Source organism: Prionailurus bengalensis, chromosome A3 (assembly GCF_016509475.1).
Source record: "Prionailurus bengalensis isolate Pbe53 chromosome A3, Fcat_Pben_1.1_paternal_pri, whole genome shotgun sequence".
Lineage (NCBI taxonomy): Eukaryota > Metazoa > Chordata > Mammalia > Carnivora > Felidae > Prionailurus > Prionailurus bengalensis.
The window spans coordinates 91,460,405-91,474,568 of NC_057354.1; the positions used below are offsets into that span (position 1 = coordinate 91,460,405).

The following is a 14,164-nucleotide window of genomic DNA, read 5'->3' on the forward strand; positions in this document are numbered from 1 at the left end:
TTCCTAGCAGTGCTATTGCTGGGTCATAGGGTAGGTCTATTTTTAATTTTCTGAGGAACCTCCACACTGCTTTCCAGAGCGGCTGCACCAATTTGCATTCCCACCAACAGTGCAAGAGGGTTCCCGTTTCTCCACATCCTCTCCAGCATCTATAGCCTCCTGATTTGTTCATTTTGGCCACTCTGACTGGCGTGAGGTGATATGAGTGTGGTTTTGATTTGTATTTCCCTGATAAGGAGTGACGTTGAGCATCTTTTCATGTGCCTGTTGGCCACAGATGATAAGATGTTAAGATGAAAATCGGAGAAGGGTAACACTTGAAGGAAGCCAAGGAGATGCAGGGCACATTGAACTATTCGACTGCAGTGGTAAGGTGTGGGTGGGTTCTGTGGGCACTGAGAAGGCAGAGTTCCACCATGAGAAGGGCTCAGGGCTTTGGGCTCCTGGAAGACACACCTGGATTCCGATCTCCAACACAGTCTCCGAGGCCCCTTATGGAGAAGATGATTCTGCCACTGCTGCTTGTGTAACTGTGTAACGCGGGAAAGGTGTTTTGTAAAATCAAATTGGCGATGAAGAAATGGCGTTTCTATATAAGAAGTGTGTGTATAGTAGTGAATTTTATGATCAGTATGTGTTACTTGTGTGTGATTTGTTTTTAATATGTTGGAAATGAGAATCTGATATATTAGAGAATTTGACTCACCAGATTTGTAATTTTAATTGAAACATGTAGGAGGATTTAAGTAATTAGTTTTGTAGTCAATATTTAGAGGCTCCTAAGAACCTCATTTACTGAACTTGTAAGTTCAATTCTTAGAAAGTTGAAATGCTTTAAGAGAACTTAATATGCTAAATTAGAAGTTTTGATTTATTAGATTTACCAGAACTATGCGAGTCCTGAGAAAGATTTTGTTTCTCCTACTTATAAGTCATCCTGTTAGGGATTTGAAGTTTTAAGAAAACCAGATGTATTAAATTTGTGTATTACGTTTGAAATATTTAAGAGAATTTCATAATCAACTTTATAAGTACAGTTTACATTATTAAGATTATTTGATTTTAAAGTTTGCAAAAATTTGTGACTAATTGGAAATATGTAAGATCATTTCACTAAGTTTGAAAAAGTTAAAATATTTAGGAGGACGTACTCCATCTCATGTTTAAGAGCTAATTGAATATTAGTCAAAATACAAGGGAAAATGAATGTTTAACACTTTAACCAGATTTATAACAACACTTCCAAGATTTATAAGATGTGTTCAAAGGCAAAAGAAACACAACTTTAACAAATTGAATATCAACTAAAACACATGCAGCTGTAAGAGGTTGTTTTGTTTTGTTTTGTTTTTTTGCTATTATCCTCAGGCATTTCTCCCTTACACATTTTTGCTATGACTCTCAGATGTTTTTATCTCAAACATTAAACACTCAAATGATGCTCCACGTGAGGGTGGTGACTTTGTGGCATACAGGATGTGGGCAGTGAACATGTGGTTTTGGAGATGGTATCAGTGAAAATGATTTAGTTTTTCTGGACTGTGATATGCAAATCCACATGCTAGGCTTCTGGTAGAGTGAGTATCTCCACAGGTGGGAAGGATGGTGGATAGCATTTGGCAAGAGGTTTGCTGTCCCAATTGGAAGGATTTTAAACTATAATTTAGGCAGGGACATAAGTGCTTCACCCTATTGCTGTTATCGCTGATGTAGAAGGAATTCAAGAGGAGATGAGACAGGAATGGTGTGTAGAATAGGTCTAATGGTGTGTCAGGGTTTATTATAGATCATAATATAACCATTAACTGAGATCTTACAGGATTTCAGGCAATGAATCAGCAACTTCCCATACATTTCCATACTTTCCCTTTCCCCCTCTCTCCCTGCAACAATACTCTACAAGGTAACTTTTATTATATCCCTTTTATCCGATGGGGAAACTGAGGCCCAGCGAGGTTGAGTGTCTTGCCTACATTCACATAGCTAGTAAATGGTAGAAGCACTGCTGGGACCATGGCCTGTGCTCTTTCCTACACTAAACTGCGTTATCAAAGGTGAGATATAATGTTATTAAAGGACATTCTTATACAAAAGATATGCAAGGCACTATGTAGAGTATCCCAAATGTTAAATATAATGATAAAGCTGAATTGGAAGGTAGATCAAGTAAAGAATTATAAAAGAGAGGAGCAAGGAATCAGGCTCAGGGCTGCTTAGATAGACTTCCTAGAGCTTCATGTGTTGCATCAGTACTCAAGCTGAGATTTATCTCTTAAGGACATCATTAAAGTGTCTCTTCATCCCTGGGGATTCCTCACCCATAGAGCCTCATATGTCCCCTTTGAATGAGTTGGAATAATAGCTTCTCAAGGTAGCAAGAGGTTTGGGCAATATAAGCCAGTTCCTCAGTCTGTCCTCCAGGTCTGTGACTTTCTCAGGCTCTCTGCTGGAATTTTCCTGTGTCTGTGGTATTTTAATATAGTATAGACTAGCTGTTCAGACAACTGCTGTGGATATGGGACTTGGAGTGTTAAGTGGAGGTTAGGCTTTTGCTTTTCCTGACTCAGGAAGGACAGGTAAAGCAGAGAGTACACTTCCTGTTGGTAGTAGGGGTGTTGGAGAAAAAGCTAAGGGTTGACAATAGTTGGGCCACAGAGGGGTCTATGAAATACCTGAGTTTCCAGTATTCCTGGATAGACTAGAGGTAAGATAGAAATGATAAACACCTCCTTTGATTAGAAGTGTTCTCCTGAGGTGCAAGATCTACTGGGGACAGGGTGTGGGTTAGGAATCCAATAGGGCCCAGTCAAGTGAAGTGTGGAGGAGGCAAGTGTGAATTAGAGCACATAAGTTATTCTAGAATAGGTTCAGAACACCTGTTCTGAACCAAACATTCTGTAGTGTAGCAAAACTTCATTGTAGGCATACATTTGGCCCAATTTTTATTTTCCTTCAAGGTAGAACATCATAGGTGTGTTTGAGGTCCGCCTGATGCATTTGGTCTGGTTTTCAGATTTTGGCTGATGTGTGTAGAATAGAGGTACAGTCAAATCAACCACTGTCCACACATTGTAGTGAATATCTGTTCTGTGTCAAGCAACAAGGTAGCTTCTGGGAACAGGTATAAAGTGTCCCTGTTTTCATAATGCTTGTAATCTAGCAGGTAAGGAGGTGTGGGAGAGACCAACAAGTTACAGAAAATTGTATAAATAACATCGGAATAGGTAAGAAGGATACTTTATCGAGACTTGAAGGCTTAGTGCAGGTGGTACTTGTGCTAAGTCTAAGAGGACAAAGTAACCAGGTAGGATGCCATCCCTATAGCAAGTGAAGCCAGACAGAGTAATATTAATAAGGCAGTGCACAGTTCTGGGTATTAGTTAACCTCTCAGTTAAGAGGTCCATTAACAAATGGGAATAGCCAGTAGAGACTAAGGAGGATGGAGAGATGAAGAAACTGAGGGCAGTTAACCAGGGATGGAAAAGCTTTAGGAGGGATATATCTAAATGACTGCCACATAGAAGAGGCATTATATTAGTAGGAGCAGCCCATAATCAGAGGCAGATTTCAGTTCAACAAAAGGAATAATTTTATAATGAACCAAAATGTGAATTTAACAAATGAGACAGATTGAGTAAAATATTTAAGCAGAATTTGATATTCTCATAATGGCCCTGTCTAGAAAGTTGTGGGGTTGAGTTTTTGTTTGGGTGGAAAATTTTCAAAAGAGTCTGTAACATCCTTTCTGGCACAGTAGGACCCTTATGTCACTTTTCAGCCTTCAATGACAGCTTTCTTTAGATGATATAACATCCAAAAGCCACCTTGAGTGGGAGTATGTAGGCAGATGTCTAAGGCACAGGAATGCAAATTGCATGGGTCTCCAAGCTATGAGGGAGTAAAGAGTGGGAGGATGATGCTAAAAGAAATAGTTTCTAATAGTCTTTCATGGCAGAAACAGAATCTCCATTGCTATTGAGGATTAGATGAGACAATGGATTGGAGAGGATGGAAACATAAAGTATCATTATCAATTTTATTAACATGAAATCTCTTTTCTAGTGTCCAAGTGACAAACACTTATAAATCATTATAATTCCCAGTCGAGTGTTCCTGAAATTAATTTAAAAAATACAAACTCCACATTGTTTTCTCTGCACTTTGTTGTTTCTTTTCTCCTCCTCTGCTCCTTCTTCCACTCCTTCTTCCTTGTCTTCCTTTTCTTTATTTTACCAGTAAGTTTTTCCCATATTCCCAATGGCAGTTCTTCCCTCTGTCTCCAAGTTCCCTCAGCATGGTATTAATTACATTGGGTTAAATTGGTATTCATGACTTTATCATCCCCCCAAACTGAGAGCACAAGGGCAAAGGCAAGTTTTACTGCCTCAGAATTTGGCATATGGTAGGTGTTCAGTAATGGTTGGATGGATGGATGGATGGATGGATGAGGAAGAGGACATTCTCCTCATTGTCATCTAATTTTATCCCTCCTTATCATATTCTGCTAATACTACCTTTCATAGCTACCAGTGTTCTTTACCAAATCCAATGTCCTCATCACCCTAGGATTCTAATGACACTGATGAACAGAACCAACCACAAGTCACCTGTCTTAACCTTTGTCACTCTACATATCCTGATTTTTCCACTACCTCTCTGCTTCTTCCGCCATCCCCCCCGCTCCCACCCCATTACTTGATAGGACATTCTCACGAATTGTTGATGTCTTTGCCTCTTCTCTGGAAATGTGTACAGGTAAAAGAGATGTTTTCTTCTTTCAAACTCAAATAAGCCATCTGTTTGGAAAACTCCTAAATCCACATTTTCATCCCTGGCTTCTTAGTTAGTTTCTAGTCCCATATCTCAAGTTGCCTTGTTGGGCATTTCCAACTAATTGTTACATTTTCACATCAAATCCAGCCAAAATTGTATTCATCTCTTTCCTCTCCATTCATTTCCTGATTTACTAACCTCTGCATTCATTCCCTGGTTTACCTGTGAACTCACTTCACTTGAGTCAAGCAGTCATTCTTCCCAAACATTTTGCAACTTTTTGCTTCCATAATTTTGTCAAACAGTTTCTTTTACCTGGAAGGTCACCTTTCTTTATCATCTTCTCTAAAAAATTTGATCTAATCTTCAAGGTCCAAGTCAATTGCCACTTTTTGAAGTCTTCCTTAATCATCACTGCTGGACATAATGTTCTTCCTCTTCTCTCATATTGAATTTGTCTATACAATCATATAAAACATATTCTAGCACCTTATAATGTAGCTACCTCTATATCAGTTCTATTTGCCTCAATATGTAGCATAAAGCTCTTGAGGGAGGACATGAGACTTCGAGTTAGGAAACATCACCTTACCTGGTGGCATTATCCATCAATGGACTGAAGATCTTTGTCCAAATTTAACTGAGTGTTTCTACCTCAAGATCCTCATTCAACATTTGCTAATTTGACATCAATAATAATAACAAAGTCTTGTGGTCCTATTACATGCATTTACATTGAGAATTACTCTTCATTTCCCTTCAATTAAACCTATGTTTCTGCCAGTTTTTTTATAAATTTTTTTTCAACGTTTATTTATTTTTGGGATAGAGAGAGACAGAGCATGAATGGGGGAGGGGCAGAGAGAGAGGGAGACACAGAATCGGAAACAGGCTGCAGGCTCCGAGCCATCCATCAGCCCAGAGCCCGACGCGGGGCTCGAACTCCCGGACCGGGAGATCGTGACCTGGCTGAAGTCGGACGCTTAACCGACTGCGCCACCCAGGCGCCCCTCTGCCAGTTTTTTTTAAAAACAAGGTCCTTGACCATTTAGCATACTGGGAGCTCCCATGAGTAGGGACAGGATGTGACAAGTGCAGTGTGACAGCTCCAGAGAGAGAGTAGGTGGGCATTGAATTTCTCCACGAAAGATCCTTCAGTCTAATTGACCCATCCAAGATGTTAACAAGCTCAACTTTGATCTATGTCAACTCAGACATTTGAGGTTCTGGATTTGAAAAGACAGGGTCAGTTGTGATGGATAAGCTTCTAGTGAATGACCATTCTCAGTATCACAGAGATGCTTGGTCATGGGTTGTAAGGTTCATCTAAATTAGTGAAAAGATTCTAAAATCTATGTTTGACCTCTGGGCAGTGAAGAATTGACCTGAGATATACAATGGGATCCAAGTCTAGTCAACAAGGTGGGGTTCAAGGACAGACTACAGGTCTGGTGGAGACCTGGGAAGCAGGCTATTTAAATTTGTAGCTGAGTGTGGCTGGGAGAATGGGACAGACATCACAGAACCATCAGAAGTTTTTGTTGTTTATGCATGTCTTTGCTTTTGGTTCCTCTTTTACTCTGTCAGAGCGCTCACTCCTTCTTTTGCCTTCAACCATTGCCCCTATCTGGGCAACTGTATATTTGGTCCTGATCATATTTCATATTGTTCAGAGACCATCATAATTTAGATGTTTCCTTTCACTCAAACACAACATCCAGGACCAGTCTGAAGAGTGAGCAACCTTCTCCTTTCAACTCGCTGAAATTACACTTGCCCCTTCCAGGTAGAGAAGTGGTGTTACCAGCCCGGTGCTTTGCTGAGCTTCCTGTTGCTGTGTGTTTAATTCCCAGTCAGGTTGCCTTTTGCCTCTATAGTCCCTCTTGTGGGGCTTAGGAATTGGCCTATTTCCTTCCTTCTTAGTGCTGCTCTTCAGTACTAGAACTGACCACAATCATGGGTCTTTGCAAAATGGTGGTGTCACTTCTTAGTGTCCTCCAACTTCTGATTTTATAAAACATCACACATACCTTCTAATTTTTTCTAGTAGGGAAATTTTTTCTTTTTTTAAATTTTTATTTAAATTAAGGCAACACTATCAACAATAGTCCAATTACAGAAAGAGCCCAAATGTCCATTGGCTGATGAATGGATAAAAAAAATGTGGTATATTATATACAATGGAATATTACTTGGTGATCAAAAAGAATGAAATCTTGCCTTTTGCAACAATGTGGATGAAACTAGAATGTATTATGCTAAGTGAAATAAGTCCATAATAGGAAAAATTTTTTGAATTTCATTTTAAGTGGGAGAAATTATAGTTTCAAAAAGTAAAATCCCTGATGTGTTTTGGAGTTTAATTAGAGTTAGATCTGATCTTATTTAGGTATATTTGTCTCTGCAACCCTTTTATTCTAGATGACCATTGCCTTCAATAAATATTTCTTCTTCAGAAGAAGAAACACTTTTGTTCTCTCTCTCTCTATGTCTCATTCCCCACTCTATGGAAAGATAACAGAAAATAATTAAATTAGTACTATAATTTACAGGTGAAAGTCTCTTTTTTCTCTGTATATACGTTTTAGTTCTAGAAGAAAATTTGGCAAAGTTTACCAGGACAGTTTGAACTAGCAACTCTATATCAAGAAGTTTATTTTGAGGAGAGAACAAGGAATTCTCTCAAAGATTTATGTCTGGGATACTTGTAGTTATTAAAAATGGAAAAAATTTACATATGAAAATAGGGGAATGGTAAAATAAATGATTATAGCCACGCAGTATAATGCATCCATTTTTAATAGATCAAAAATTCTATTTTGCAAACTATTTCATGACATGGAAAACACACATGAGATGATAGTAAGGAATGAAACAAAAAAGCAACTGTTGAAACTGTTTTTATTATGATCCAAAATTTAGCCTTAAAAATGGGAGTAACTGTATGTGGCATAAATAACACAGATAGAAAAAAGCCAGTATAAGCTAGCATTCCAGAATTTTAACAGGTTTACTGCCAGTAGTGGGATGGTAGATAATATTTACATTTTCTTTACAATTTTATGTATTTTTCTAAATGTTCTTTTGGGAAGATGTATTATTTTGTTCATTCATTCACTTATTTAACAAATGTGTAGTGACTGGTGACAGTACTGCCTTGTGCTGAGGAGATAAAGTAAACAAGACAGAACAGACGTATTCCTTGCTTTGCTTAGAGTTTACAATCCCTTAAAATTAGGAGGAAAAATGTTTTGTTTTTTTTTTCCCTTAATTCATTTCATTTGACCCAGTAATTCCACTTCTGGGACTCTATCCTAAGGAAATAATCAAGAAAGGAAAATAAAATTACCATATAGAAATGTTTATTAGTGCATTAACCATAAAGCAAAAATATTCAGAAATCACCTAAATACCCAACAGTAGGAGGACAGTTAAAGTAATAATAGCACATTCATATAATGGAATAATATGAAGCCATTAATATTGTGTTACTGGAGACTTTTTAATAATATGGGAAAATGTTACTAATGTTTTCCATTACTATCAATGGAAAAAAGTAAGCTGCAAAATTATACAGAACCTGACCTCAATTATGTAGTGTAATAGTCATAAAAGAGAAATTAAAATGTTAACAGGTGTTATTTTTGCATGGTTAAGTAATGGCTGATTTGTATTTTGTGTCTATGTTCTTCGTATTTCCTGAGTTTTTGCAATGAACAGGTTTAATTTTATAATAAGGACAAACATAATGCTTTTGTTTTTTAAGACTTGATTCAGATTATCTGTTAAAAATTCAAGGAACATACAAAAAGATCATTTAACATTTCCTTAAAGTTTGCACTGCCCTGGTGGAGAAAGGAGAGATAATTGATATGATGACTGCTTACAGCCCCTTACCTTTCTAAAATATTCTTGGGAGAGAATGGATGAATATACATGCAGTGGAGCTACCTTCATCAGAGGTCTGGGGGGATTAACTCACTGTGCTCATGAGGCTGAGCAAGGAAAATTAGAACAAGCACTTGGATGACTTGGGGACAGAGCCCTGAAGCCTAATCCCAAACTCTACCTTGGATTATAACCTTGAGCATGATGTTGATAATCTCCCTGGGCTGTATCTGGACATTAGAGACTTGGGGGCATTTCTTGCTCCTGTCATTTTCCTCAGCTCAGGCACCAGGGCTCCTCTGACCTCACTAAGCAACTGTCCTGCAGGGTCAGGGTCCCTGTCTATGGTTTGCCTAGAAAGAATAATGGAGCCTGAGATGCCAGGGTCAAGGCAACTAAAATCTGGCTCCCTACCCATTCCAGTGTGAAGACTTTGACCCTGGTTTCTGTCCTTAGCCTCCTAAGTTCAAAGGGAAAGAGCATGGCTGTGGAACATGTCATTTCTGGGTAAGCTGGAGCAAGAGATCTGTCTGCTGAATGCTCAGAAGCACACTGACTGACAGGTCTCCCTTGAGCTCACACAAGGCCCAAGTGCATTTAAAATACCAACTTTCCCTCTGATTTAAAGTTCATCAAGGCTGAATGAAATCACACCACATTTCACTGCACCTATATTCATTCATATGTCATGCTATGGGTTTTCTAAATTTAAGGGGTCTGCTGTCCAGTTAAAGGAACAAGTCAGTGCAGAAAGACTTATAGGCATACTTCACGTTCAACAAACTTAGTATCTGAACACTACAGTAGCATAAAAGATAAATTTACAAAAGAACTCATTTCACTACCACTTTGAGTAATTGGTTTACTGTCTACATTTAAAATATAAATTGATTCACCGCAACGTGTCACCACAATGTACCAAGCACATAGAGTTGCATAAAGGGAGTTGTACGTGGAATTTAGAAGCCAGCATTTGGACACCACTGCAATGATTTCTTACATTTCTCTGATTTTAAAAGTGTTCATTGACTACAGAAGCTGAAAAAGACCTCAAATCAATTGCCAATCATAAACAATATTTATGCTAAAAGAATTTAGTAGTTTGGGAATTTTGAGGGGGGGGGGGATTTTTCTCCTAGGTCCTTCTTTGGGTTTCTCATAATTCATTGATCTCAGTAAGGCCATGAAAAGAACTCATTTCAAAATCACAGTGGCAGGTGTTTTAAACATACCTCCCCATCCCAGGTAAGCATTGAATATTTGTGCACACATAGATACACACTAAAGACCTATAACACCCACAAAAATATCAATACAGAGGAAGATGTGCTCTACTAATCGATTTTCCATTCTGCCACCTGAGGAGCCATTCGTTCCAGAACGCAAGCCCTAGTGTTTGAAAATGCCAACATTTTCCTTTTCAGCCAGCTTCTGAAATCTTAGTTGGGTGCAGGAAAGAAAGAGCTTTCAACTGCCTTTGCCAAGCACATTTCTCTGTAGATACAGACAGGTGAAAAACATTGACCTTACATGACAAGAGAAATTTAGAAAAACTCCTGGGTAAGCTCCCTGGGCCCCTATTTGCGGAGTTCCTGAGGAACAGTCTAGCAGCATCTCGTTGCTGAATGACAGCTCCAAGCAGCATAGATGGAGCTGAATTAGAATCCTGAGTATTTTATGATTCTAATGAAATGCTCTTCACATAGAAAGAATATTGGAGAGTTGAGGTGGGAGCAGAAAGTTCCTGAATATCCAGGAAAAAGTGAAAAATGAGAAATTTTACCTAGGCACACTTAAAACTGGAAGGCACCAAGAGGCTGTCCAGCAGAATAGTAGGCTTGCAGGCATTTACAAAGCCCCAGCCAAGGGCCAGTCCCTTGGCCAAGGCTGGAGTATCCCCTTCAGGCTTTCAGGGTAAATGAGAGGAAGAATATATGGAAAGAAGCAAAGCAGTAGTTGAAAGAAACCTATTAAGAAGATGGGTGCAGAAGGGGTGAAGAAATAGAATTAAGTGAAGGAAAAAGGAGGTGTGTGAACAAAGGGAGACTGGCAATGAATGAAAAGGAAGATGAAAGGAAAGAAAAAATAGAAAAGCAAATGGTGAGATAAGATCAACAACTAATTCAACTAGCTGTCAGTAATAACCCCAGGGTCCAGGTGACCAATCTCCACCATGAACCAGGCGCAGTGCAACCCGGAAGCTCACAGCAATGCCATGGTATGGACAATTTCTCCCTTTCCCAAAAAGGGCAAGCTCACCTATCGAAGGCCACAGCAGTCATGGAATAGATGCTGGCGAAGACAGCGGCGATGGGGAAGAAGTTGTGGAACTTGCAGTAGAACAGGCCGTAGTACCATTCGTTGTGGACAGCATAGGTGAAGTTCACCACCGTGTTGAACGCAGCCATGGATGCCTCTGCAAAAGCCAGGTTCACCAGGAAATAGTTCGTCACTGTCCTCATTCGTTTGTGGGCCAGGATGATCCACATCACCACCACATTGCCCACAACGGAGGTCACCACGATGACCGTATAGGCAGCTGCCCAAAGGACAATTTGCCAGGCCGGCTGCACGAACTGGTTGGGCTCCGAGGTGTTGGTGGAGATGTTTGGGAAGAGGTCTGAGTCAACCTGGAGGACGTTATCCATTCCTCTGCTAGGCGGTTAAGCCCTCTTCTCTGCACACACCCTGCCTTTGCAGCAGGCCCTGAGGCTGATGCCTGGAGTCAGGGTCCTGCTTGTTCAAGACAGGAGGGCTGCAGGCTCTTTCTGGGCAGAACTCTTTCCTTGCAAGCAGAAGAGTTGGCTCTCAGAAGATAAAACGCTTCTAGATGCGCTGTCTGCTCCTCGTGGCTCTGAATTCCTCCACTTTCAAGCTTCAGGAAGCATTTGAGTTCAGAAATCCGGAGACAGCGTCTCTCCTGCGTGGGACTAGGAAAAAGAAAGAAATCCCAGGGGTCACGCTTCCAGGAAGCAGGAGACCCTCGCCTTTTTGCACCTGCTGCTATTTGCAACTCCTATTCCCCCTGCTTGCAGCTGGAAATGCAAAAAAAAAAAAAAAAAACCCAAAAAACAAAAAACAAAAAAACAAAAAAACCTGTTCTGCAGGAGGACTGGGGGCAAAAGGGTGTGTTCGTCACCACGCGACCTGTAAAAGTTCTGAGTCTATAGCCAGGATTCTGGGGCCCCGTATCTGGCTGGAGATTTTTTCCTTTGCTTTCGCTGTGTTGCAGCTGCTGCTGCCGCCGCCGCCGCGGTCTGCAGCTTCGCAGGAGCCTCTTTGGCTTGGGTCCTGCTCAGCTCGGGAGTTAGCAGAACCTCGGTAGGCTGCGCGCAAGGTTTTTATAACCCTCTGCAGAGACGTCACCGGGAAGGGGCAGTACCTGGGCTGCCGGTCCCGGTGCTCAGGGCAGCAGCTGAACCAGCTGTTGGCAACTGTCTCACTCCACTAACGCAGCCACCACGCCTTTTGCTGATACCTGCTGTGGGAGTCTTTAAGCCGGGGCGGGGGAGGGGGGAAGGGGGCCACGCACTCCGCGAGGGGGCGCTAGGTAGCCTCGGAGTAATTGCGCCAAACGAAGTCTGCAGCTGGAACCACAGAAAAGGATTTGAGAAAGAGCTGTAGCGATGGACACACAACTTCCAGGGAGAGCAGCCCGGAGCGCTGCGACAGCTCTGCAGAGGCGCCTGCCTGTGGCTGTGGGAGTCCGGCAAGAGTGGGGGCGACGTGCCAGAGCTGCTCTCCGGGCCTCTCTCCAGCCCGAGTGCACCACGGGCTCGCTCTGTCGGCTACCGAGAAGGGAGGGGCAACGATGCCCAGTTGCAGGTGTCCGAAAAACAACTTTTCTGAGAACGTATTTAGGAAATATCCCCAAATACCTAGTTCCTTTTCCTGGGTAGACCAATTCCCCAGAGGAAGCAGTGATAGACTCTAAGCTTTGGGGACACCTTCCCAGGCTCTCTAGTGGTTTGGCCCCTCGGTCCATGAAAAGCTCCAGCTGAACTCTACAGATGAGCCCCAGCGCAGGCAACAGGGACTGGGCTGGGCTCCCTGCGAAGCTCAGTGAGCCCAGGAGCTACCTACAAGCAGTGTGTCTTCCAGACGCGCCTCTTCTGGCTCTCTGCCAGCACTCACTGCGGCCTCGCGTTCATCGCCCAGAGACCTAGCAGCCTCTACCTCCGAGCCTCCCGGGCCTGTCGGCCACAGCCCGACCGGGTGGCGTCGGGGTCTCCTTCCCCTACCCCGTCTCAGGTTTGCAAAGGGACTGGAGGGCAGGTCTGTCTCCCGTCTCTCTCCACCTCCACCCTGCCCCCGGCGGGCTTCAAGGCTTCATCTGTCAGTCCAAGGCCATTTCAAAAGGCCGAGCTGGAGTCAGGCTCTGGGAAGAGGTGGGAAAGGCTCTCCAGTGCGTGCGCATCATCTTGAAGAAGCCGAGATGGCATGAGGTTCGGAGCGCGGTCCAGCCAGAGTGCCTACGAGACACGGTTCCGCGGGTAATCGAATCTTCCGAGGCTTTCTGAGGGCCATCTACCCCTTTGCCTCCCCTCGCTCCTTGCCCCCCTTTTCCTGCGGGGCACTCAGAACTGTGAGACGCGGGTGGGGATGGGTAGCATCGCTCCGCGTTGAGGCTCGGGATGGCGCAAGCCTGCACTCTCCAGGGAGCAGCGTTTACGCACTAGTCCTGCCTGGTTGCGCGCCTCTCCTTCGAGCAAGCATGTATTTGGCAGGAAGCGCTTTTCAGGCTTAGAAATTTATTGTACCGATTTATGCCGGGCTAAAAACGAATCCATTCACGGTGCGAGGGTGAGGGGCCGAAGTGGAGGTTTCTGCTAGTTCACTTTGGTTTTGCTGAAGGCGAGAACTTCAGCATTTATATGAACCGCACCTTGCACTGCCTGTTCCTCCAGGCACCCCTAAATCCAAAGAGAAAACTAATTTAGCCAATAGATTGTGAGTGGAAATGATATGTCACTTCTAGACTGAAGCATAGAAGAGAGAGAGAGAGAGAGAGAGAGAGAGAGAGAGAGAGAGAGAGAGTGTGTGTTAGAGGGAGAAACAAATGTCTCTTCGTATTCTCTCCCGCCAAGTCACAAATGATGCAGCCACAAGAAGACAAGTCTTGATTACCTTGAATTCCCCAGTGACTGTATAACCCAGGCCACTGCCCAGTCATTTTGGACATGTAGCATGAGTAGGAAATAAATTTTGTTGTATTAGGGCACTAGGGTTTGGGATTAGTTTGTTACTCACCATGATCTAGCTTATCCTGAATAATATAGGAATAAAATATTCTGATATCTGGTAAGGTAGGTTCATCTGGATGCTCATTTCATGCTTTTTAAAATCCTTTTGGAACATCACATTTAAATTTTAATATTTTAAGTTCAATTTAAAAATTAAACAAAACACACTGCATCAGTATTCTAATTGGAATTGTCTGGAATTTATCCAATTTTGACAAAACTGAAATTTTTTATATTAATTTTTTAAATCCAAGAACAT

The 14,164-nt window shown here is 42.0% G+C and overlaps 1 protein-coding gene across 1 annotated transcript in view; it reads right to left on the reverse strand.

Moving 5' to 3' along the window:
* Nucleotides 1–12,773, reverse strand: part of TACR1 (tachykinin receptor 1) — a 143,592-nt gene extending 130,819 nt beyond the window's left edge. Inside the window, exon 1 of the mRNA XM_043603810.1 lies at nucleotides 10,922–12,773. Coding sequence (XP_043459745.1) covers nucleotides 10,922–11,310 — 389 coding nt within the window. The 5' untranslated portion in view covers nucleotides 11,311–12,773. The remainder of the gene's footprint in view (nucleotides 1–10,921) is intronic.
* Nucleotides 12,774–14,164: the final 1,391 nt, after the last annotated feature.